General features: G+C 40.4%; 1 protein-coding gene across 1 annotated transcript in view; it reads left to right on the top strand.

Annotated features, from left to right (window-relative positions):
- AHRR (aryl hydrocarbon receptor repressor) overlaps positions 1 to 24668 on the top strand; it is an 80898-nt gene that overhangs the window by 38088 nt on the left and 18142 nt on the right. The window contains exon 4 of the mRNA XM_059486164.1: positions 16560 to 16660. Coding sequence (XP_059342147.1) covers positions 16560 to 16660 — 101 coding nt within the window. The remainder of the gene's footprint in view (positions 1 to 16559; positions 16661 to 24668) is intronic.

The raw sequence follows: 24668 nt of genomic DNA, 5'->3' as shown, positions 1-24668 counted from the left end.
GCTGCTGGAGGGAATGAACACTCAAAAGTTAACTTTGATTTATTTGGAGATAATGTGATACATATGAATAATTTTGGGGGACTTTCATGTTAAGTTTTAATTAAATCTGCCGATCTTGTTTTTTCTTTTTATTTTTGCTGTTTAACTTGGTGACTTCCCTTTCACCTCTTTCTCTCTAGCAGCTAACTTCTCTCATCCACCGAACTTCTTTGTAAAATTTTCTCTTTTGCATCTTCCTCTTCTGTAGATTTTCTTGTTTTCTCCATATAGGTTTTTGCCCCTTGTCTTTTCCCATCTTTGCTACAGCATTCTCCCTTTTTTTCTATATTCCTTGCTCAGCTCCTAAAAACACTTGGTTACATCTGCTGTCTGCCGTTCCAGAACTGGATCTCCATCTCTCCTCTCCATTAACTGACTTTAGTGGGAAAGCAATGATGTCCTTTTTTTTTTTTTTTTGCAACAAGTCATTGTTCTAGCCTGCTATTGGGTGAAAGCAGGACCAGGCAAACCTCTTTTCCATTCTCCTCCATGAGGGCCTTTTGCCCTGAGACATCTGGGTGTGGTGAGCTCAGATAGCCTGCTGATGCTTTCATTGCATGGGCCACAGGGAGGGGATGTACCTTTCATTCCCTCCCCTACAAAGAGCCCTACCACAGCGTCAAGATGATGAGAATCACTGAAGCAGAGGGATGAGCCTTAGGGCGGGAGGGGGGAATAAATAATGGCTTGTTGTCAACCCTCCCTTCTGCATTAGGCTGCCAGATGATTGCTTATTCCTTGCTCCCACCCACACGCTTCATGCCACCACCAGCATTTTTGGTCCTTTGTGGCTGAGGTTGTGGGCTAGTCAGCTGATGAGTCAGCTCCTGTAACCAGTGCTTTTCCAGCTCCACATGGCAGGGATAGCTTGGGCGGAAGAGTTTCAGCCAGCACTCTCTGCGTGGAAGATGGGGGCTGCTTGGGCACGTCAATTGGCTTATTTAGAATTTCACCATTCTGCAAATAAAGGGCAGGTTTCCAGGGGTGTGCAATTCATCTCCTCTTGTTGTCTTTGCATATGCTCTGATGCAGGAAGTTTTGGAGCTACACCCTGTATACCATCTGTTAGTATGGGAGCGTGGAGTGAATGGGAAATTCAAACTTTGAATAGGTCAGGAAATTCAAAGTTTAGTTCTCACAGCAATTAGCTGCATGTTGGCCTCAGATGGTACCATAGCTCATCGGGTTAATGCACAAAATGAATCTTGCGCCACAGCTGAGCTCCTGCGCCGCAGCTGAACTTGGCACTGGGGCCGAGTGGGAGAGGAGAGGATCAGAGCTCTGAAATACCTTTGTGCCTCCTCAATGCTGGGCAGGCCTGGGCCTCTTTAGTGCTTCCCAGGGGTCAGAACACCCTCTGGGAGTGGCGCACGCAGCCGCTCGCAGCTCATGTCAACTGGAGAACATCTGGCCAGTGGAAAATGCAGCAGGCAGAAGAATGTTCCTGCTGCCCCGTTCCCATCCTGCCTTGACTCCATCCACTCCCGGCTCTGTTGCTGTGGCTGGAGCGCAATCATTAGGTACTCCAGCTCCTTCCCTCCTTGTTCACACCAGGCAAAGGCCATGCTGTGCTGGGACAGGCTGTATGAACCACCACATGTGCAAGGCTCAGCCATAGCTGGTGACTAAACCACTAAACAATTGGTTTTAAACTAATTTCTGCAGCTGCACGATTTGCTGTCCTTCTCAGTCTGCCTAGTACAGGCGTATTTCCAGGCATCCTTCAGTGGTTCTGAACAAGCTAGAACTTAATTTACATTGCAGTAGCAAAACACTCTTTTCCTACTCTTCCAGAAAAATCTGGCCATTTTCAAGTACGTACAATATGTTGGGGCAGAAGGAGGACGGTGAGGGTAGAAGCAATTTTGTGAGTAAGCTTGCTATAATTTTTATAACCAAGTTACTCAGGAAGCCTTAGGTTTGAGTCTAATAACTGCAATTTGTCACAGTACTTAAACCTATTTGTAATGAAAGAATACCTCTTAGTAGCTATTTAAAGTCAATTTATTAATTGAAAATGATTTATGGTACACTAATCTCAAATGGTTTGATTTTGGATTATTAGTTGAGGTATCAGTGAACTCTATTATGTTTCTCTGGATATTTTTCAGATTAAATAAAGTCCTCCACAAAAGGACTAAAAAAAATAACATATAGGCAGATTTGCAGCTAATCCAAATTACTGGATGCATGTTCTCTTATATGTACAGATCTTTCAACTATCAGGTGCAAGATATTAGGAGCTTGGAGGGAGTGAGGAAAGCTTGCAGTTATTATTTGGAAGTTGGCACATGAGAAGTCATTGTTTATCCTGATTTCACTGTATTAAATTACTGACTAGTTCTTCCTCTAGAATTGCAGATCTAGTGGGACTTAGACACATGTATTAGCTGCCTGCTTGCATCTCCTTAGAAAATGGAGCAATTGACCACACTGTCTTTGAGTAGGAGATGTCATATTCTTGAAAAAAAATTAGAGATATTTTGCTTTCATATAATAGGGGTTATAAACAGGACTTTCAGAAAGGCAAGACTTTTTAGGTACCAGCTCTGCGGCCAGACTGGCATGCAGAAAAGAGCTGAGCAGCAGTGTTCTAGCAGCTGTTTACCCTCAAAGGCCCATACATCAAGTCATTCCTGCAGTTAGCAATTATTTCTTTGCCAGCTGTCTCCAGAACATTGTAATTTGTTTGTATAGGTAAGGTAGCTCAACAGCATTCTCACGTATCTCTTTCCATAGATAGAAAGGAAAAATTTCCATGTTAATTAAATACTTGCATTAGTATCCAGTCCTGTTTTTCTCTAGATACGCTTCTTGTGCTTCAGCCAAAGTTCATAAACAGGGAAAAGTCAGTTTAGGCAAGAGTTGATCCTGTATATTTTTCATTTCTATGGGAAGTTGTTGCAGTGATAAATGAATGGGCACAAATCAGTAACATAAGATTAAAGGTAACATCTTCAGGAGTCTCAGAACTCTTTGAAAGTGTGATTTATCTTCAAAAATGCCTGTAGCTTTGTCTGCACTGGTACTGTTAGAGGTCACTCTAGAGGCTCTCAACCCCCTCCCTTTATAGGCTGATGTCTCTGCCTCGTCCCCTGCACCAGATTTTGACTGGGCTGAGAAGCTGCAGTGATGCTCAGCACTTGAGGTTAAGCCTGCCTCTGTGATGTGAGTGCACCGGGCTCTGACAGTGAGGTCCACCAGCAGTAAAGTCACAATTCTGTGTCCAGCTTCCAACCTAATTCCTCTCCTTAAATACAGGCCAGACCTAGAGCAGAGATAAGGCCAGTTTTGGGGTGTCATTGATTTCATATCAAAGCTGAGCTAGAACGTTATTTCTGTCAATGAGAAACCGCAATGCAGATGGGAGAGGGCCTCTGCCACTGCTGGGTGAAGATACAGACCAAGGTCAAGCTGTAAGTGTAAAAAGCCCTTGTTTTGGATGGAGCCAAGGGTACTTAGCCTGTGACTGCATCTCCAGAATCCCTGAAACTGTCTGTAGCATGTATGGGCACACCTCAACAAGCTTTCACCTGTTTAGTGTGCCTAATAATAGCAATGAACTTGCAGGACAGTGTAAACTGCATCCCACACTGTGAGTCCTCAACAGGCTTAGTGCTGTGCCCTCATTCCTATTGTTACTTTATTTAAGCTGGATTATAAAGCTGGTTTGGGCAAGCCTGTTTGTGCTGCCTTTAAATGAAATGTGTCTGCACACTAATCCTCACAAAATATCAATGAGCAATATAGCCACCATAATTTTTTTTTTATTGTAGGTTTCAAAGTAATTTAAAAGCTTTTGAAAACTTTATTTCAGGTAATTAGTGCAAATAATTAATGATGAAGCAACAACGGTTGCTTTCATAGCGTTAACTGCTTGTGAAAATAGGCCAAACCCCCCATTCATTGGGTAAAATTGACTTACCATAAGAGGAAAAAATATTTTTAACTTTTTTCTTTAAATTCCTCACTCCCTCTTATCACCCAAAGTCATTCCAGCCACCACCTGCAAGGCATGTCCATACAACAGATCACTATATTGGTAATTTGTGGGATACTTGGCTAAAATAAAGTAGACTCTTCTAACCTGGGAACAAGCTCTGACTGGAATTTATTGTAATTTCGTAATATTCCTTCAGAGTCAATTCATAAGCCTGTTTCCTGATTTACTATTTTCATATCATTGTGTTTCTCACAGTGTGGCAGGGCAATGTTTAATTCAGGGCAATTGTATTTGTTGTTTATTGAATCTAATGTTTGTTTGACTGTTTATCATGACTTTTAAGTATCTCAAATAGCATAATACACAGTAGCACCTGTTTGACAAACATGGACCTTTAACACACTAGAAAGGAAGAGGCTAACTAAATACTTGCAATAGGTGCCAGTACCATTTAAAAGAACTGTAGAGCTGTTTCGCTTCAGTTTTTATTTAATTCTACTCAGGCAACAGCATTCCATCCAGATAAAAGTTGAAGCTGTATGTTTCTTCCCTGATCAAACTGAAGTAAAACAGTCCTACGACATATTTGGGGGGAATCCCATATGACAATACACGTGTGCCTTGTAACTGTGAGCGCTGAAAGGATGAGCTGCTCTTTAAAGAGCTTCCGTGAACCTGTGCTGTAGTAAGCTCTGGTAGGCGAGGGGTTGCGTGACTGCAGCAGACTCATTTGTGACCTCAGAAAAGTGGTTATGAAAGTGATCTCTTGATCAGAGGAATAGAGCTCTGCTGCCTGCCAGACCAGCAATGCAGAAATGAGCCTCCTCCCTGCAGATCTGCCCCGGCAGGAGAAAAAGCGCTCCTTTTTTGGATGCAGCGTAATAACTCCTCTGAAAAATTCTTGGGCTTAAAACAAAGTGTGCTCTAGAGTATACACTGCCTCCAGTTAAATTTCACATTTTTTTAAAACATGCAAGATCATCTTTGCTTTTTGCTATTTGTAGTTTTCGCTTTCTTCCTCAAACCTACTCCTATTTTCCTTAGTGTAGAGCTAGTAAGACTTGTTTTGGTGATTATTGGACTGACTCTGGCAGTAAGCCACAGTGTATATCCAATGGAGATCATACTGTAACTGGGGGAAATGCAATGGAAATGAATGTTTATGTCACATGATGAGCATGAAACAGATCTAATGAATCAGTAGGTAAGAAATCATTGCTTTTTATCCAGAGACCTGAGACAGAATAAGAAGCACTAGAAGTAATTTATGTATCATAGTTCTCCTTATACACATTATTCACCTGGCATTGATCACTCAGTGAAAGCTGGAATTGGCTATTACTGCCTAGAAAGTTGAAGGCATAGTCCTATATGTTTCATGAATGAGACACAAGATTCCTGTCCTTATCCCATAAGGAATACTCGTTATTTCTTTGGTAGCTTGCTATGAGTCAAGGCAACAGGCACCTTTGTAGGAGTCAGACTTGCCTGTTCAAGTCAATGACACATACAGAAGAGTTGAATCTGGAGAAAAGGTTATATTTTATTAGCTAGGACTTTGTTTCTGAAATACAGAACATTGGTTTTCCTTATCTTCAAATGGGACAAGTCTGATAAGAACTCTGTGCCTGCCTTGTAATTTTATCGCTACATCTAAGTATTCTCTGGTTTTAAAAATTGAAAAGCAAATCAAAGCAGGGAGAAAATTTATAATCTTAGAGCATTTAAATTTCACCTTTCCTGCCTTTTATAAAGACAAAATTTTTTTATTATGCTCAGAAAATTTGAAGGTCCTAATTCTGGCTGTTTAGGGACCATGGCACTTTTAAGAAACTTAATTTCTCTGGTGCTAAAAATGCAAGCCCACTCCTGGTGTGTTTAGGGTCTTTGGCATCTGCTTGGGATCTTTTTATGAGTATGGAACATGGCTGTCAGGAAAGGCAAAGCAAAACCTTTGTGAGGAAGTGAAAAATAAAGGTTATTGTAGTAATTGAATACATAGTGTGCATTCATTTTATACTTCTACAGAAGGTTCCTGTTCTGCAAAGAAATTTATTTTTGGACAAACCATAGTGTCTTCTCTGCAGGACCTCTGTCTTATGAGGGATTCCAGTTGGGAACAACATCCATCTGTTTGGGTAGCTTTGCAGGACTAGTTTTTGAATGCATACATTACAATATTAATGCGGATAAAAAGACATTTATGATATCCAGGGATTGTAACATTATGAGTTTAGGCTTCTGGCAGTTCTGTTGTCAGATAGTTCTTAATTTTGAGCTTTTAGGTAAGATTGTCAGGCTACTGGTTTTCTTCATCATTCCAAAAGGTTCTGGAATACAGCTCAATACTTTAAAACTACCCTGGAAATTGATTCTGAAATAATTTTTATAAAACTTTCAGATAATGTCCCTGATGTTTCACTTGCCCTTATCTTGTCCCAGCATGTATTTTGACTTCCTGAATTAGAAAATCCAAAGCTTAAGGGCCTCCTCTCAGGCATATTTTTCCCACAGCACATTGGGTGCATTTGACTTCTCAGGGCTTCACGCAGTCCATGTCATCGTGGCAGCCTCCACAGGCAGCAGGGAAGGCCAAGCAGAGCATCTCTGCCTTAGATAGAAAGAGAGCGCTGTGTTCTGTGAGGTCTGTGTGTCTGTCTGTTGTTGTGCAGCAGTAAGCTGTGATATCCAGCTGATTTAAAAGTGGAGATTCCCACATTTCCTCTGTCAAGCATGTTTGCTTCTTTAAAGTACACTGGAAAGCAAACGTGGCTTTGCCTTTAATATATGACACAGCAAGGCTGCTATTTAAATCAGATATTAAAGAATTGTTTTTATGATATTCCTGACTCTAAAACTGTTGGATCCAGATTTGGTTTTCTGGGTAACACATGCACATCCTGTGCACTAAGGTCTCAGTGTGAATATTTTAGATGCAGTGTTTATTTCATCTTAAAGGTTTCCTTTATCCTCTCCAGATCGTGTGCATTGGCTATTTTTAAACTGTCTCTTGGATGGTATACTGATTTATTGACACATGCTCTTGCAACTCTCTCCTAAGAGAGACTGACTTAAATTCCTCTTGGAACCTGCAGGTGTGAATTTAGCCTGTGTCTTTCCACACAGAATGGTGCAATGAAAATTATAAAGGCACAAGAAATTGAAGAGTGGAAGATCAGAGACAGTCTGTTTGAATCATAGTCCTGGAAAAGAGGTTATCAAATCCAAAAAGGCTAGCAAAGATCATGTAAATCTCACATAAGTTAGTCATTGTCAGGTTGCTTTAATCAAGAAGAGGGAGAGATGCTTTCTCATGCACTTTCCTAGTTGTATTTGTTTTCATGCTTCATCTTTGATTTGAGTTTGTCCTTCAGTGACTGATTGCTAAATGTTCTAAACTACAGATCGAAATTGGAGGGGGTAAAATGATGCACATCTTCTGTAACTGATAGAGACTAAAAATGTCCTGATATTCTCAAGGTAAATCTATTACCAAGACTTCATTGCATTTCTTCTGTAAAATGCAATCCTTACAATCACCTTTCCAAAAGTGGGAAAGATACCTATGGACTTCAATTGCTTATTTATGAACACACATAACTTTCCTCTTAGCTGTCTTTTCAGTAAAAAGGGATTTTGGACTCATTACTTATGTTTCTGAAAAATATTTCAGACTCAAGTTTTTTTCAATAGGCTATTTATCACTAGAGAATGTTTTTTGTTGGTTTATGATGCAATAATTAGTTACAAGCTGCTCTTTCATCATATGCTTAAATTTAGTTACATACAGGCTTTCTCATAAGGTTCTGATTTTTCTTATTGTCACTTCTCTGATATACTCTGTTTCACGTCACAGATGCTGCTGTTGTGCATCTGTTGTTTATTTTCCGTCTGCAACAAATTTTGTGGACAAGGCCATGGCATTGCAGTGAGAATAAAACAACATAAGAGATGCACTACTGTGTCACACCAGTGGTCCATCTAGTCTGGTATTCTCATCTTGAAAATTGCTGTCTTTTATCTACTTTAAAGCATTCTTGTGCTGGTGTTACAGGGCACTTCACAGTCCTCATATTGTGGGTTGGGCAAACAGCAGTTCCACATTCAGTTTATCCACTGCCCTTATAATTTTGTAAACCTCTGTTGTGTCTCCCCTAGTCCTTCTCAGTAAAAGCCACAGCCATTTCAGCCTTTCCTCAAAGGGCAACTGCCTCTGCTGTGGACATCAGTGTCCACTGATGTATTATTTTCATCGGGAGAATCAATCCTGAAAAAATGGTCTATGTCTAATGACAGTGAAATAGCGTGAGCCATATCAAACTAGGACAACATTCTTGGGCCACAGAGGGAGAAAACTCCAGGAATTCAGAGGATATAGAGAAGTTTTCTAAAATATATCTGGATGAGGGAAAAGATGAAAAGCTATTCAGACAAGAAGCCATTATGAAGGATATTTTGCAAAGTGGGGAAACTCTTCAAGTATTTTTCATAGGTCACATGCTCCACAGATCCTAGAATCAATGTGTCCTGATGTGCTGTTTCTCTGAGTATGTATAAATACCATGATCAGTGGGATTTGCTGAGATCCCACTCAAGCAATCAGGAGGTAACAGGTCAGAACACACTGCAATACACTTAAGGCTAATTGTGGATCAGTTTGGTGAAGTCACGAATGAAAATATTAAACTTTGTTCATTTGTACATTCTGAGGGCTTTAACTCTGGAACTAACCAATGTTAAGCAGACTTTCTAAATACAGAATTGTTCCCTGAAATGATTTTTTTTCCTACTCTGAACTTATGCTGGATATCAGGATTCTGATTAATGGACGTGTATTTTAAATACTTAAAGGTGCAAGGAAGAAGTGTGGGAATCATCTTAATTTTTTGTGAGCGATGTGGGTATTGATTTGAAACTGGAATAAATAGTCTGCAGATTTCTTACTCAAGGTTGCTGATAAATCAGGCTTGCAATCCATTTTGTGGTTTGAGAGAATAACCCATTTTTACTTATCTTTTATGTGTTTATTCAGAAGGGTGTGCAAGCAAATATTCAGACAAGCCTACTTATTAAAGCTTAATTAAAGAATGGAATAGTACACAGATAAAATTAAGGCCCCAGAACTGAACCTATAAATCAATGTTTCTGTGATCAAATCATCATATTTAATCTAGTAGAAAATAAAATGGAATTGTGAAGACAAACAGGAAGACTGTTACTTGGAGTAAGTCTTACATCCTGGTGTAATTTCAGAGGACTGTATGTCTTCAGCAGTCTTGTAGCCAATATAGTCTACCAGACCAACTGATAGCTCAAATATTTACTCACAGTGATGCAAACAGATCTCTAAAATACCTCCTTTGCCAAGGCACAATGTGGGGCTGTCTGTTGGGGAGATCATCTGTTGAGTCATATGAAGAGAAAAAGGTTGCAACAGTAAGCTACAGAGAAGAAATGTGTTTTCTAGACAAGTTCTTTTGAGTCTGTTGTTTGTGTAGTTAGCACACAATTTGTCTCACATGGAGCTTTTCTCTGGATCTGTGATCCCTCAGAAATTATGGAATAGGGGAGAAGTTATAGTCCCAGGCTACATTTATACTTGACATGCAAATGTGATTTCTTATGAGATACAGATAGAATAAACCAGCAAAAAACAGAAGAAAAGTTAATAATTTTTTCTGCATATTCTCCATATAGATACACTTTTTATAAAAGCCACTTCACCATTCTCAGCATTTCTTAAATTATTCTACACATCTGCAAATGAAGAATTGTGGGAACAGGATGTGTCCATCCAGAATTTACCCTCATGCTCATTCACCTAAAACATTATGGAACTCCTTATCTTACAAAATTAATCCTGTTTTTAATTAAATAATGAAAGTTTTCCTGGAGGGAATGAGAAATGTCCATTACTGGGAATACTCAAAAGCCAGCATAAGTGAAGGAACCAGCCTCAGTGAAGTTAGCTCTGTTCTGATTGGGGTGAGTTACACCAGATGACCTTCCAAGGTCCTTTCCAACCTACAACTTCCTAAGTTTTTGTGATTCCCTATCCTGGCTCAGTTAACAGACCTGGGTTCCCCACAGGTGAATCACTTTCCTAAAGCTTCACAGAACTCCTTGCGCTGCAGCACAACTGAACATTTGCAGGCAATTCTTCTCAGCTTCTAAGCTTGCTGCATGTAAACTCTATTTCCCAAAGGCACACAGACCTCCTTTTAACATGCAAGAAAAAAAAATACCCTGACTCTGTAAGACGTCCTCAGTTTGTGTTTTTTCTTTCACCTGCACCTGGATTCTGATGCTGACTTTTTGCTGGACTAGTCAGTACTGCCTGCCCTGGCATAGCACCAGGTCCATCCCAAGGACTCCATTGATCATGAATTCCAACCCCAAACTGATTCTGTTCCTGACACAACCTTGCTCTTCAGCTGGATCAAGAGAGAAAAGACAATACTGATGGGTTTTAGAGGGCAGAGTGAAGAAGATGGTGGATTTTTTCTGGGAAAATGAGGAAAGCACACCAGGTCTTCCCCAAGGCAAGAGGTTTGTCCTTCTCCCTTTCTTGCCTGCTGGAAATCCTGTCTGAGATTTCATCCTTAGTATATTGTCAGATCACCACTAAATCTTCTAATGAGCCAGATCTCTCAGAGCTGATGTTTGTAGGAATGTGAGCTTTTCCCCTCTTTGTCTGCATTTCTGTAGAAATAATTTCCACGTGTACTTTTACACACGCACAGACAGCACTGGCAGCCGGATCCCTGTTTCAGAAAGCTTATCTGATATGCAGAAATTTCTAAAAACACAAAACCCTCCAGTGGAATATAGTGAAATGGACTGCACTGCTGATCGCTCCAGCAGAGTGTTTTACTGTTTGTGAAGGGATTTGGCTCCGGGGAAGCACTCCTCACCCTTCGCACAGCGGGCTCTCTCCCTTCTCCCCGCTGCACGAGAGTCATTCCTCTGATCCTTTACTCTAAGCTCCTTTGCTTTTTTTAGGCAACTTCCAGATATCTGATACAGTATATAATGAGGAATTAGGTTCCATTACACCAAGGCTTAACCTTCTCGAAAAGCATTCAGCGCTTGCCAGGAGTCATCAATATTTAACAGCTGTTGTTATTATGAAATACTTCATAGGGTAACGCGGCTCGTCTGCTCGCACGCAAGGGCTTGAACGGCGGCCAGGGCGCTGTCAGAGCCGCCGGGAGATTGACAGGCGGCGAGCCTTGCGTGACAGCGGGGCCGGGGTTACTCAGCACTCTGCCTCCTCCGCAGCGGGCGCCTCTGCTCCCCCTCGCTCGCCTTCAAAATCGCGCTCCGGACGCGCTGGGACGCGGGCCGGGGGCGCAGGGGGGCCAGCTGGCCCCGGCAGCCCCGGGGAGAGGAGGGCAGCCCGGCGGTGGCAGCGCCTTGACGCCCCTCTGGCAAGGGGGAGGATGGATGAGGCTCGCTGGGAAAGGGGAACAGTGGTTCTGCAGGAAAGAGCGGATGGGATCTGGAAAGCAAAAGGGCTCGGTTTGTACCTTAAATAAATGTCATGCTGTACTCGAGAAACTTCAAAGGGAAGTCAGATTTCAAAGCATCCCTTAAGAAGAAGCAGACTGAGAAAACCGCTAAGTTGGGAAGAAAAACTGCATTACTGCTAGTGTAATTTCATCTGGCGTTCTGGTAGCCTCCACAACAGGACCAAGCACCATACAGCTTTTATTCAGCTTTTGATTCTGTTTTCTGATTCCTTTCCCAAAGCATCTGTACTACCTGTGTGTTGTGCAAACGTCCTCTCCATCATGTTTGGAATTATATAACAACAGTTCCTTATGCTGTGTATTTTTCAATTCCAGTGTTCATCTAATGACCCCCATCCTAATTGTCACTCGGTGTTCTCTGTAACACAGCCAGAGGAAACGGATCATTTCAGTTCATGGCTTTAGGTTTGTTAAGCAGAATTGCTCATACTGAGTGTTTCCGAGTCAATTTGTTTTGTTTTCTCAGTATTCAGAGTAACACGCATAGTTGATTCTTCCTGCAGCTAGAAGATGCAGGAAGAGAGACCCTGCTCTCACTTCCTTTGGAGTAACAGCTACCAAATGTAAGATTTGCATGCCCAAAGCAGTTTCTCTGAACCTGCACTCTGGATTTGGGTATTTTCATCCACCTCTTTTAAGAAACAGTTTATCCCCTGGGCATCATCGGAGAGAACTGGTAGTCCCTTGCAGGAGGGCTTGAAATGGATTCACCAGCCTGAATCTAAGGAAGACTGTGTGGTCCCCTTCCTACACCCCAAACAAACCCAGACAGGGTGTTCAGTTCAGGAGCAGCATCCCTTCACTGCTCATTTCTTGCCTGTGCTGTTGCTCGATGCAGGCACCTGGGACAGCTGGGGTAGTTTGCCCTCATGTTAGTCTGTTACACAGCCCAAGTTAGCAGCTACTTTTACTAATTATTTTCTGAAGAATGAAGGCTGTGCTCGTGCAGGATGAGGTACAGAAACACTCTGGAGAATGTAATCCCATGGGTTTAAAAAGTATGATTTTATGAGACTCCTGAAATCTCCATCTCTTTGAACTAAAGTATACCCTACAATGAATAAATGTTCTGTTATTTCTGGGGCAAAGGGAATGGCTGGTTTCATAATGCTTCTATAGACTGTGTTAGGCAGCTTTTCTTTACAATATTCCAGATTTGGCTTTCAAGCCAAGGTGTTTGCAAATGCAGATAGCAACGCTCATAGCAGAACTGGAGGCTTGAAAGAGGTCTCAGGTTTTGACATTGTTCTGGGCAGAGACAGTGCAGCTATGAAAGGCTCAACAGCACTATCTGAGACCATCCCATACTCATTCAGTCAATCTTATAGTCTCCTCTGTGGACTTCTTTTCTCCATTAATTTACTGTCAATTCTAACTCTACATTATTTTTTTAGTTTCCACTCCTTTCTCTGCTTTCAGATTAGAAATTGAAAACATTTCCTCAAATTTTTGACCTCTCTTCATTGCATTGGCAATTGCAATGAAGGAAATTGCATTGGCAGTTTTATTTCATTTTGTTCTTGTCTCTCCTCTTCTTCCTAAACCCCTGTCCCCTTGCCCTGTATATTTACACAGTGTAGTCCTTTGTAGGTCCCAGCATTTCCAGACTTGTTGGCTTTTAATGTTGCATGGGATTTCACCATGCACACCAGATCACATGACCTTGCAAAACTGTCAGCCCTGGTACATGTATTTCTGGTATTTATCATTCTATGGTATCAATATGCTCATTCATCTTCTTTGGCAGAACAGCTCCATCTTCTGTTTTGTTTCATGTTCTGGAAGTGCAGGCTCTATACACTGTGCTCAGAAAACAATCTCGAGTGTTACCGCTTCCCATCTCCTGAGTTTGCTGGTTTTGAACCTGGCAGATGAGAACTCTGACCATCCAAAGGGTTGCCTCTCCCATAAAAAGTCTAAAGCTCCATAAAGCTAAAACTCTCAATTTATTATTTCTTTTTTACAGCTAGCAGCATTCATTGGACTGCCTGCAGTATCAGCTTTGCTCTTGCTCCACTCTTGATACATGGGAACTCCAGCAGCGCGTTTACCCCTCAAGTCACTGAGTCATCCTTTGCTGGTTTTTATTTTTCAGCTTTATTTTCAGACAATTTGCTCCTCCCTGCCCACCAGAGACAGTACTCCTGCATTCTTCAAGCTCTCATTTGTTTTCATCATAGGCTTCGCTGCTGCTCCAGAGGGACACCATTTTATGAGATGTCTAAGCTTGATCACAGCTGTCTTGGCATCAGGGTCTTTTCTATCAAGCCACCCATCATAACCAAAACTTGCTGTCCTGTTCTCTCTCATGATTCTTGGTGGTGACAGGGGTATTGTTAGACTCTTCTGTTTTCTTTTCCCTGTTTTTCTGCCTAGTCAGATAACATCTTGCAAGTTTCCCTCATATGCCTGTTGCGTCTTGCATTTCCTCCTCCTCCTCATTTCTTTCAGGATCTGTGTGATTTTCTGCCTGTCTTGCTCTGCTTTCTCCAGGTGACAGGCTATCACCAGCACCTCTCTTCTGAGGTGTCACTGCAGTATCAGCCCAGCCGTGGGTGGATTAATCAAATATTCCCAGCGTGGGGAGGCAGAAGGAGAGTGAGCAGTGAGTGACGGCTCTGCTGCCTCGGGTGCAAGGAGCAAACGTTCCCATCTCTGAGGAGCACTCACTTCTTGGAGCAATGGTGTTATTTGTCTTTCTCTGATGGTGCAGAGGGTCTCCTTGCACTCAGGCCTCTGAGAAGGGCAGGCTATGAAACGGATGTGTGTGGCCCAACATATGGGCAAGTCTAACTGGCAAAATAACATTAAAATGCTTTCCATTTGGAGATGGAATTTATAGTAGCCAGACGAGTTGCAGAACAAACATCTCTTGTGCTTCTGCTGCTATGTTTGTATGAGCCTGAAGGCTAACAAGCAGGCAGGGAGCTCTGGCCCGCTCAGTTGGGTAAAATAATAGTTTCCACTAACGATGAAGTTTGGACAGATGGAATTTTCACAACACCAAAAGAGCGCATCAAAGAAATAAACCTTCGTTTCCTCTCACCCCTCCCTGTCTGTCCTTTAACCTGAGCAAAGATCACAAACCACCATGTCAGTAATTACAAAAACATCTTTTCTGAGGAGGGAAACTCTGGAAGAGGCCATTGGAATAGGGGTTGGGCTTTTAAAAGTTGTTGTGACAAGGTATTTAAAAGATGTGTGGATGTGGCACTTAGGGACATAGTTTAGTGGCAGACTTGGCAGTGCTGGGTTAGTGGTTGGACCTGATGATCTTAAGGGACTTTTTCAACCTAAATGAGCCTATGATTCTATGTCTGTTCTTATAGACAGGCGTAGCAGAAGGCCTAGCTGATCAGGGGAAAAAAGCAACCATTTCCTATTAGCTTAAATGGCACACCAAAATGAAAGTGCAGATTTAAGAATCTGTATATTCTACTCACAGCAGCCTAGGTTACCAGTCTGAATTCCCAAAATTATTTTGGCTGGAAAATATGGGTAGGGATCTGTTTAAAGCAGCTTGGGATTTTCCTGATGTGTTTTCCCATGCCCAAGGGAGGGATTTATTACATCTAATTATACATTTGAGATAATTGCTTTGAGCTAATGACCGACATTATCACTTGCAGCAAATATTTACAATGTAAGCTAAAAACCATCACAAATATTCAGTTGGTGTGGTTCTGAGTTGCCATTGTTTATTGTAAAATGCTGAATTATCCTGCAACAGTCCCTTACCAGGCTGTTAAATTGATGAGGAACTCTTGCACGGGCTCAGGACCTTTAGAGGCTTGCTGTTTCTCTCCTTATTCTGGTTTGGAACAAACTACTCCTGCCATCTAAACCCTTTTTGGTGGGGAGATTTTATTTTTGATTGGTTGGGTTTTGTTGGGGTTTTTCAGCTTTTTTTGGCGTGGGTTTTGCTTTTTTTTCAGAGGGGTGTTTTTTGGTTTATTAATAATTTCTGGCTGTGGCTGTCCCCACTCCCCTTTGGCTGGAAGGGAAAATGTGTATCAAACGTCCCAGATAATATCACTGGGATGCTCTCCTCTCCCATTCTCTCCAAGAAAAGGAAAAAGACCAGAAAACTGTATCTCTGTCTGCTACCAGGATCTTTGTATGACCCTTCTCTGGAAGTACGAGTGAAACTGACTTAATTTTTACTGACCAAGTGATAAAGATGGGTTCCAGTTGCACTCCCTAGATGATGCTGAAGTCCAATAATCATGTAATGCCAGCCTTCTCAGAAATTCTTTCATTTTCCTCAGAAATGGGATAGTATTTTAGTGATTTTTCTGCAGGGTATAATGATAGGAAGAATTTGAGCATTCAAAGACATTTGAGATCAAGCAATGTGAAGGAAGAGCACTCGCCAGTTGAGTTTCCCATGAAAGTTTAATCAGATATAAGCTTTTTTTCCTTATTATTAAGAAAAATATATGAAATTTTAATCTATAATGAGAAATATTCATCAATTTCATGGAGTAAATGACATGCTAAAAACAAACTTTAAAACTCTGTGTAAAAATGAAACAGTTTAAAAACATTCCCTTGAATCTTACAGTTAGGTTGAAGTTTGTAGACATGAACAGGGTAAAATGAGAACAAAAATAATCCGATGTCAAGGAGATCAGCACTGAAAATAAGAAACTTATTCACTCCCTTTTCTTCTGAACTATATAGACATTTCTCTGTATTGTCATAATACATATTTTTATAAACAAAACAACTTGCTAACTTTCTTTTGTTTCTTTCCTGTGGGTTTTGGTTGTTGCTTTATGTAGAGTAGACTAATGGAAAAAATATGTTCAATAAAAAATGTGATAGATATTTCATATAAAAAACATCTGGACTGCAAAATATATATCTATCTCCAGCACAAGAAGGAAAAAAAAAAAGAAAAGAAAGTTGTCAGTAACCAAGATCCAGACCACAAAGACAGTAACCACCAATTAAATTCAATGCATGTTAAATGCCTAAACAACAATTTTAGTTGTGACTCTAATAGTTATGATTTCTAAATTGATGATAACTCTTTCCAACAGCCATTCAAGAAAAGCACTTTAAGAAGCAAGTTGGCCAAACGATAAAAGAAGACAATATATCTAACAAGACTGCTGTACAAGAAGGTGGACTTCTACTAGAAGTGAGTGAAAAAATGCTGGATATAATTTTTCTGGATGTAATTTATTCAGTTTGGTGATATATTTGGGCTGATGATTTGTGGCAGCTTTGAACAAACAGTCTGTCTTGGTGGGAGTCTTTCAAGGGCCATGCTCGTGAACATTTCTTGCAAAAGCAAGACTGGCAGTCGTGACAGTCACAGTCAGTGTCCATTTCAGCAATTGCATCTTGCACCCTTTCTTACATCCTTGAAATTACCAGTGAACCCTAGCAGGACAGTTCACAGTTCTTTTTCACTTTTAGGTTTATTTTACTTGGCCCATATTTTGAGGATGTCAACATGAGCTTCCCTGGTTTTTCATCTGAACTGAGAATATTCTAGGATATTTTAGTTTATCCTACTTCCTCAGCTCCATGTTCTGCACACACACCATGTCAGCAAAAGTTATCCCTTCTATGTATTTTTATCCCCTTTAGGCTGACTTTGTATATTGGCAGAGCAGCATAGAGGGGCCATGCTGTTACTGAGAATTGGATCCATTAATTTTAAGGAAGAATTAATGCTGCTGTGAACTACTGAACCAGCTAGAGCACAGCAGTCCATCCCAGATACATCTGCATTTCAAACACATGATGTAATAATGCCTATTATACACTGAGGTCCTTGGAAATTCCTATGTGATTAAGATTACATATGTTGTGATTAATATTACAGTTGTTCTGGATAGGATAATATTAATGGCATAAAAACTGTGTTTTAGTGACAGCCTCGAGATGCATATAAATGTAAATTAAAGAGTAGCCTCCAGCAAATAATTGTTGAATGCTATTAAATTAAAACACATTTTAGTATGAGATCCAATAACCTAAGTTACTCAAGTCTATGGAATGGAAACTGGCACCCTGCTTTCCTTCCTCTAAGTATTTCAGAAAACTTTAATTTTAGATTTCAAAGCAAGTAACGCAGAGGCATCTGATTAGTTACTGCTACTGCCAAAACAAGATTTTGGGTGTCAGGTGTCATTTTGCAGCCATTTCCATTCTCAATAAATAGGGAATACGGGGTGTACAATAAATGATAAATATGATGAGTATATAAATTTTAATGAGGGTCTCCTATATTAGTCTAAGTTTTGTTGTGTGTACATGACATGCCCATGAGTTGGAATCACTGAGCATCCTCAAACAGTAGACTGACTGCTGTGAGCGCATGGAGAGAACACTGGCACACAATTTGGGGCAAGTTATGAGAGACTGCTATTGCTAAATATGCTCTGCTTATTTATGGTATGCAGAGTCACAATGCCTCTGAATGCAGGGGAGATATTTTATCCCGGATCATACTTAAAGTGGATCATTAACTGGATGATTAAGTGCATGTTAATTTGAATGTACTTGCCAGGCTTCATTTATGGGCACGTCTGACCTAGAATAAGAGGGTGAGTTTTCCTTAGGGCTTGTTGGGAATGTTCTCTGAGGACTGAGCTTGGCTTGGATGCTCATTCCGTGGTTATGGCACATGAAGAAAAGTGGGTTTTTATGTTGTTCAACCAAATTCACCATGTTGGTTATTAGGAACTGTGGGGTTTTAACTAAATATCACATTTCTGATTCCTTTCAAGAAGACGCAAACTGTGGTTGCTGTTCTTTGTATATGGACTTGTGAATCTCACTAGTTTATTTGCTCTCAAAAGATACTTTTCAGCTGTCGAAAGCCACTTTCCATGTCATGACAACACCTTGCACTGTGCAACCTCTGCTTTATATAATACAAACCAGAATAATCTGAATCACCAAAATATGTGTGAATAGTACTCTTAATGTTAATGGAAAATCAAGAATAAATGCTTTTATTTTTTTCCTGGTGGGTATAGTCACCCTGCATTATGTATGGAGAGAAATATGGGCTAACAAGAACCTAATTGCTAGTAAATAGTGTATCTGGGACTTTTGAGTCTTGGAACAACGCAGAATGTCCCCTTTCAGCTTGAAAGAAAACAATGGAATTAGGCTGTCTTCAAAATATGTTTAAAATGTTTTTTATTTCTAAAGGCTTCTGCCACAACATGTGCTTTTTATTTAAGATTTTATGGAGATTTTTTACAGCTATAATCAAATAGCTTTCATCAGCAATAACGGAATAAACAATGATACCAGTTTATCAAAGACCTTTTAGTGGAGCACAGCAGGTATCTAAACAAATAATTTCTTTTGGTGCTTTAGGATAATTTCGTCTGGATTAGAGACTTTGCTTGCCATCTTTGTTTCCCTTTGAAGGGAAGACAGACGAGTCTCTAAGAACCAAAGTCTAATTTTATTAAGGGGGTTTTTTAATATATCCCATTCTTGAAATCTTTACTGTCCTTTGAGCTTTCACATTCCAACACTTTGACTGCAGTAATCATTTTTAACTTTGCACTTTCAAAATATTTTCCGAGACAGGTGGTTTTGCAACCCCTGTGCCCCAAGCCTTCTGGCAGAAAAGGGGCATATTCAGTTTCTGAAGCCTGTTAGTGAATACTCAAGGAACACTGAGCCAAACCCATAACCAGAAAAAGGGGAAAATAAGTTGTATTGGCAGTCAACAAATCCAGATAGAGTTTATGGGGTGATGGGGTGGAGAAACACAATAAAATGGTGACTTGGAAAAATAATGAATCACTGGTGGGTATCTAGGCAATAGCCTTGATTGCAGGATTCATCTCATGGCTGTTGGCCACCTCCTGCTCTTTCCCCCAGCTATGCTGTGCTCGTAATCTTAAGTCCAGACTCAGAGTCTGCACTATGGTGGAGGTAATTGCCCATCCCAAATGCTGTGTACCTGTCATTTGTTACACTATTCACTGATCCCTGGAAGAATTAAATGCCTGCTGTTAGAGGGGAGGCTCTATATGGACTTGCTTTCTTAATGACATGTAATCAGGCATCACCCCATCATCACCTCCAACACTGCTCCTTGGGTAACCAGCACTTGTGCACTAAGCAGCACCCTGCTAAAATTGTCACTTGGGCTTTATTGACCACTTCACAGTTGCTCCTGCAGTTTTTCTGCTTTTCTGGACAAATAATTGATGTTCAAATTTCTATCTCAACCCTTGCTGCTAAGGCTGTGGCTTCATGGACTTTCTTCTCTTCGTTATGTTTGTTGGTCTTCTATTATGCTCTTGTAGGCAGAAGCATAGGGTTTATGGCAGCTCTGTTCCCAGATGTATTTGCCATAATTCTTTTCAGGTGTGAAAATAGTGGTTTATAACCAAAATGTCACAAAAAATATAAAGAAATATGGACAATGCAGGCAGCTCCTGAACAGATGCTAGTGGAGTATGGCTGCCCAGTTCTATCACGCTCCCTTCTCACTGATGAATATTGATAAAGGCCAGACATAGCTTTTTTGTCATTTCCATGCTCACTGGCAGCTCAGCCTCTTCCAGAGAAGATCCATGTTGCTTTTCAGGATGCTGTAAGCCACACTTTTGTACAGTTCAGGGTCAGACTTCCATGAGTCTTCTACTCATAAGGCTTCAGCACACAAGAATCACATTCCTGTGGTTTTGTCTCATGCTTTTCTTTATGGCTGCATTGAAGATGCCAGTCATAAGACTGCCCTGGTACTTCTTATTCAGTGACACTGTACATTCCATTTAATACCTTTTATCAAGGACCTAGATAAGGGGATCAAAGGCATCCGTAGTCAGTCTCACAAGACATAAGGTTTGATGGGAGTGTTGGCATGTTTGAGGGCAGGAAGGTTCTGCAGAGGGATCTGGAGAGGCTTACTACTTATTTAAATTTTTTGACAGAGACTTTGAGGTGCCTGGCATCTTAAATATCTTACAATTGCAGCCATATGGTCCTTTACTTAAAAAATAAATCAATTACTAACACCTTCAAAAACATGAAAGCTAGGTTTGGTGGTGCAACCACTATAATTCTCCACTGATTTTAATAATCCTGGCTTCATTAGGTTAGCTACCTAAACATATAAAGCTGGGTTTTTCAGCCTGAGCTTCCATGTTTTGTTCTACCAAAGCATGCAGACAAATTTTGTTTATTTGAGTTGTAAGTAGCAAAACTAATGAGGCACTTCAGGTTATTTAGCTTCTGAACCAGCAGCATTTGTGCTTGGCATTGACGGCTGGTGCAAAGCTACAGCACAATCAGGTGTAGATCCTGTAGCACACAGAACAGACCCTTTTTCACTCAGACAAGTCCTTTATAGATTATTTTTTAATTCCATATCACAGGTTTGGAAATTCTGGTTCTAACTTGGTAGCACCCATCAAAGTCAATGATGTCATTTTTTGACAGCTTTAATACCGAATAGACACCAGGTCTTCTTAATCAAAACCAATGTAAGTGAAACTTAATGCAAGCAAATGATTTAGGATTTGACACAATGTAAGTTTAAAGCTTATTATTTAACATTATGTTGCTACCTTAGAAATGGATGCAAATAATGACCTTTCTGGGAGTTACTTTGGAGAGGTGAATGTGCAAATTTTGGCACTGAAACACATCTCCCAGTGGCCTCTACTAACAGCTTGAACTAGAGTTCATGTTTGATTCCGAGGGAGTTGGAAAATGATACATTAGAAAACATCCTATTGGTGCTGTTCTTCGCTCTGCATAAGGAAATAACATAGGAAACTCTTTTCCCACTTGGTTTCCTGCCATTTTTTTAAACTTGTTAGTGTAATTCCACTTCCTCCTTCCAAACTGATTTATGTAATCACTTCTTGATAAAACTGTGCTCTTGAAAAGGTACTCCAGTTTGAATTTCAGTCTGAGAGCAAGAGATTTTTACTCTTCCTGTTATTTTAAAATTTTAGCTTGAAAAGGCAAATTGCAAGTCCAACAAAGTGCATGGAGATTATATAGTTCTATGACCATGACACAAATTTCAGGAATCAAAAACTGGTCTGGAATCCCTCTTCAGCTTCCCATAGTGCTGACACTTCTAAACTAAATCCTGATAGATGTTGATACAGTGCTTCATTTTCTTAATCTAACTTGTTTAAAACTGGACCATCAAAATATGAATTTTTTTCCAGTTAATACAACTTTTTAAAGTTGCCCAAACAACGCTTTTGCTTTCCTTTGTTTTCAAACATGAACCTTCTCCCAGTAATTTAGTCATGATTTAAGCTGATGTTAGCCACTTGGGATGACTTACAGGGAATTTATCCATTAAAATAAACCATAAATGGGGTTAGGAGCACTGTTTTATCACATGCGTACATTCACTTTCTTCTTGCCAGGCGTAGGCAAAACACAAAGGAACACTTCAGAGGCCCTGGTCCCTTTTCTTTCTTTCTTTTCAAATAGGCATATTTCTAAAATCCAGACTTGAAATTTGGCATGGCCACAGCTCTGTGCAAAAAACATCCTCTCTTGCCCTTTAGACAAATAACTAATGTTCTCGCTTATTCCTTTCTTCTTCTTTTTTTTTTTTTCTTCTTCTCTAACAAATCTGGATAGAAAAGCTATGACTGCTAAATTCCATTTGCTCTCTCCTCCAGTCCTTAGTGCTACTGTTATGAGTGCAACAATCATGATACTGCCACAGTGATGAGGTTTCTCAAATACAGGAGGTGGCACCATCCAACTTGACTGGGGGACAGAGAAAAACAAAATTGTGTTATCCCCTCCCTTCACATTTTCAGCCTAACTATGAGAAAAGTGATGGAAGATGGGTTTTGATGGACAAAATTGTGTGGAAATAATGAACAAAATGGTAACCACAATTGCCAGCACACATAATGTCTGAGGAGCTTGACTTTTGCCAGGACTTTTGCAAGAGATTTATGGAGGGATTTGAAGAGGAAAAATAGGTACTTCTGTAGAGGCTTGTTGTGGAGCCTTTTTGCAAATGGGAAAATGCCAGTAAGTGCTTCTTTTCAGATTTCATGTCATGTTGGGCTGATGAGAGTTAGTATTTATCTTCTCCAACACAAAATTACAGATCACAATTGAGAGGGTGCAAGCTGGGAGTGGGTTGGAGAATCAGGACAGGCAGCCTATGTTCAGCATGGGAGAGCAGGAGGAGCGGGCAGTCAGCGCAAGTGTGTGGTGAGGAGAGAGTTATCATCCCCTGGTTGGTGCTGGCATCAGGAAAAGTGTCTCTATTTGTCAGGAGACAGGCAAACCTGCTGTCATATGAGGAGGGCTGGCTGAGAAACTCCCAGAGAACAGAGCAGCTGTCTGTCCATAGCGTTAAGGTGAAGAGTCAATAAGCTCTGGGCACAGATGCAGCTCTGAATCCAAGGCTGCTGTTGCTGTCTCCAGACTGTTCATCACAGCCAGCTCCACCCGAGCTCACTTTTCACAGCCGCTTCCTCTGTTTCTGCTCAGGCTATTTCGGTGCCTCCTGGACACAGTCCAGTGGCCACAGAACTTCCTCCTCAACAAAACATATTCTCCCATTTCAGCTCTCTTAGATTTTTTTTCTCACTGACTTCAGAGCCAATCCTTGACAACTATTTCCACCAGTCAATAGGTTTGGTATCTGTGTCTGAGCCCTGCATCGTACAGATGCACCAGGACTTGATCTGCTACTAGAACTGACTTCTTGCATTCAGGCAACAAAGGCATTCATAACGCACTGTTCATTTCATACCAATTTCTTCATTTGCTTTTCAGGAAGCATTTTCAAAGATGGCATAGTCATATTTTGCAAAAAAATCCCCCAAAACATAGAGGACATAGAAGACACACACATACACTTTAAATAATTGCAATCCTACATTGTTTAACTTGTCTTCAACTGGCTGAAGTGAAATTATAAATGAGCAGCCTAAACTGTATTTACAGACGACACTTGCTTTCACTGTGTTCCTCATTCTCAATTCAGAAAAGCTCATGAGCTGCAGCCCTGCCATCTTCTCAATAAGATGAAGTGATGAGCAAGAAAGGAGGTCTAGGCTAGACTGTGTCCAGGCTTGAGAGCTTTTGCAAATTTGCAGTGATTTTGTCATGGAGGTTTTGGAAAAAACCCTACGTATTTTACTAGAAATATCGAATACATCCCACTTTCTCTTTTTGTCTGCCTTAGTTAATAAAACTTAAATGCTCAAACCAAAGCAGGGGCTTGCAAAAGAGACTTGGGGAAGGATTAATTTAGTCTATAATGCAGCCTAAGATTTGCAGTCGTTGCTGCTGGTTAGAGGAGTTGTCTCTAACTTTCTATCATTATCCTTCTCCATATAATCCACCATCATCCACTCGATATCTCAATCAGAGAAAAAATTGCCTGTGTCTCTGGGTCAGCACAATGCATTTATAGCAGATTCACCCCTGCTGTCAGAATGGGATAGGGTGTGTTTGATACAGGACACTTACGGCATACAAAACATGCTTAAGATGATAACCTGCAAAGTAAAACTGTTCCTAGAGCCAATTTCAGGGATGCCATTCTCCCTGAAAATTCTACTGACCCGAAATCATGTTTTAAAAGTCTGGTTTAGCATATATTATCAAACAGAATATGAAATACAGATTGTTTTGCTCTTCTCCCCACCCCCTGAAACAGTTTCACTTTAGAAAATGTGATATATAGTGCTAAACACACAGAAAAAGAGTGCTGTGAAATTAGGACATAACATTCTGTTTTCAGTATATAGGCTGCAACATTGTTTCTTTTAGGTTTTGATTCCTTACAGAAAGAGATGTCTGCCATTCATCCTCATTAACAGTTTGCAAGTACAAATAAAAGTCAGCTGTGGATGGAATATTATGACGGCTTCCTCTATTCAGGACTTGATGCACTTACATGTAAATAACACCGAAAAAAAAATCCAGACATTTGGTACTTACATATGTCTAATTGTCCAACATGTTGGATAAATATTATTTGAGACTCTTTTCAGTAACCTGTTTCTGTGAAAGATAATGCCTAATCTTACTACATTTGTTATTTCAAAGTCTACCTAACTAAGTTTGTTATTACAAGTGCAGAGTAGTGAGCAATTAATGCTTCATTTTGAGCCTTCTCAAATGGAATTAATTAGGCTTGCATTTTCTATATTGAAATT

This window comes from Ammospiza nelsoni, chromosome 1, assembly GCF_027579445.1.
Source record: "Ammospiza nelsoni isolate bAmmNel1 chromosome 1, bAmmNel1.pri, whole genome shotgun sequence".
Taxonomy (NCBI): domain Eukaryota; kingdom Metazoa; phylum Chordata; class Aves; order Passeriformes; family Passerellidae; genus Ammospiza; species Ammospiza nelsoni.
The sequence above is the reverse complement of the archived record's forward strand: the minus strand, read 5'-3'. Positions and strand labels throughout refer to the sequence as shown.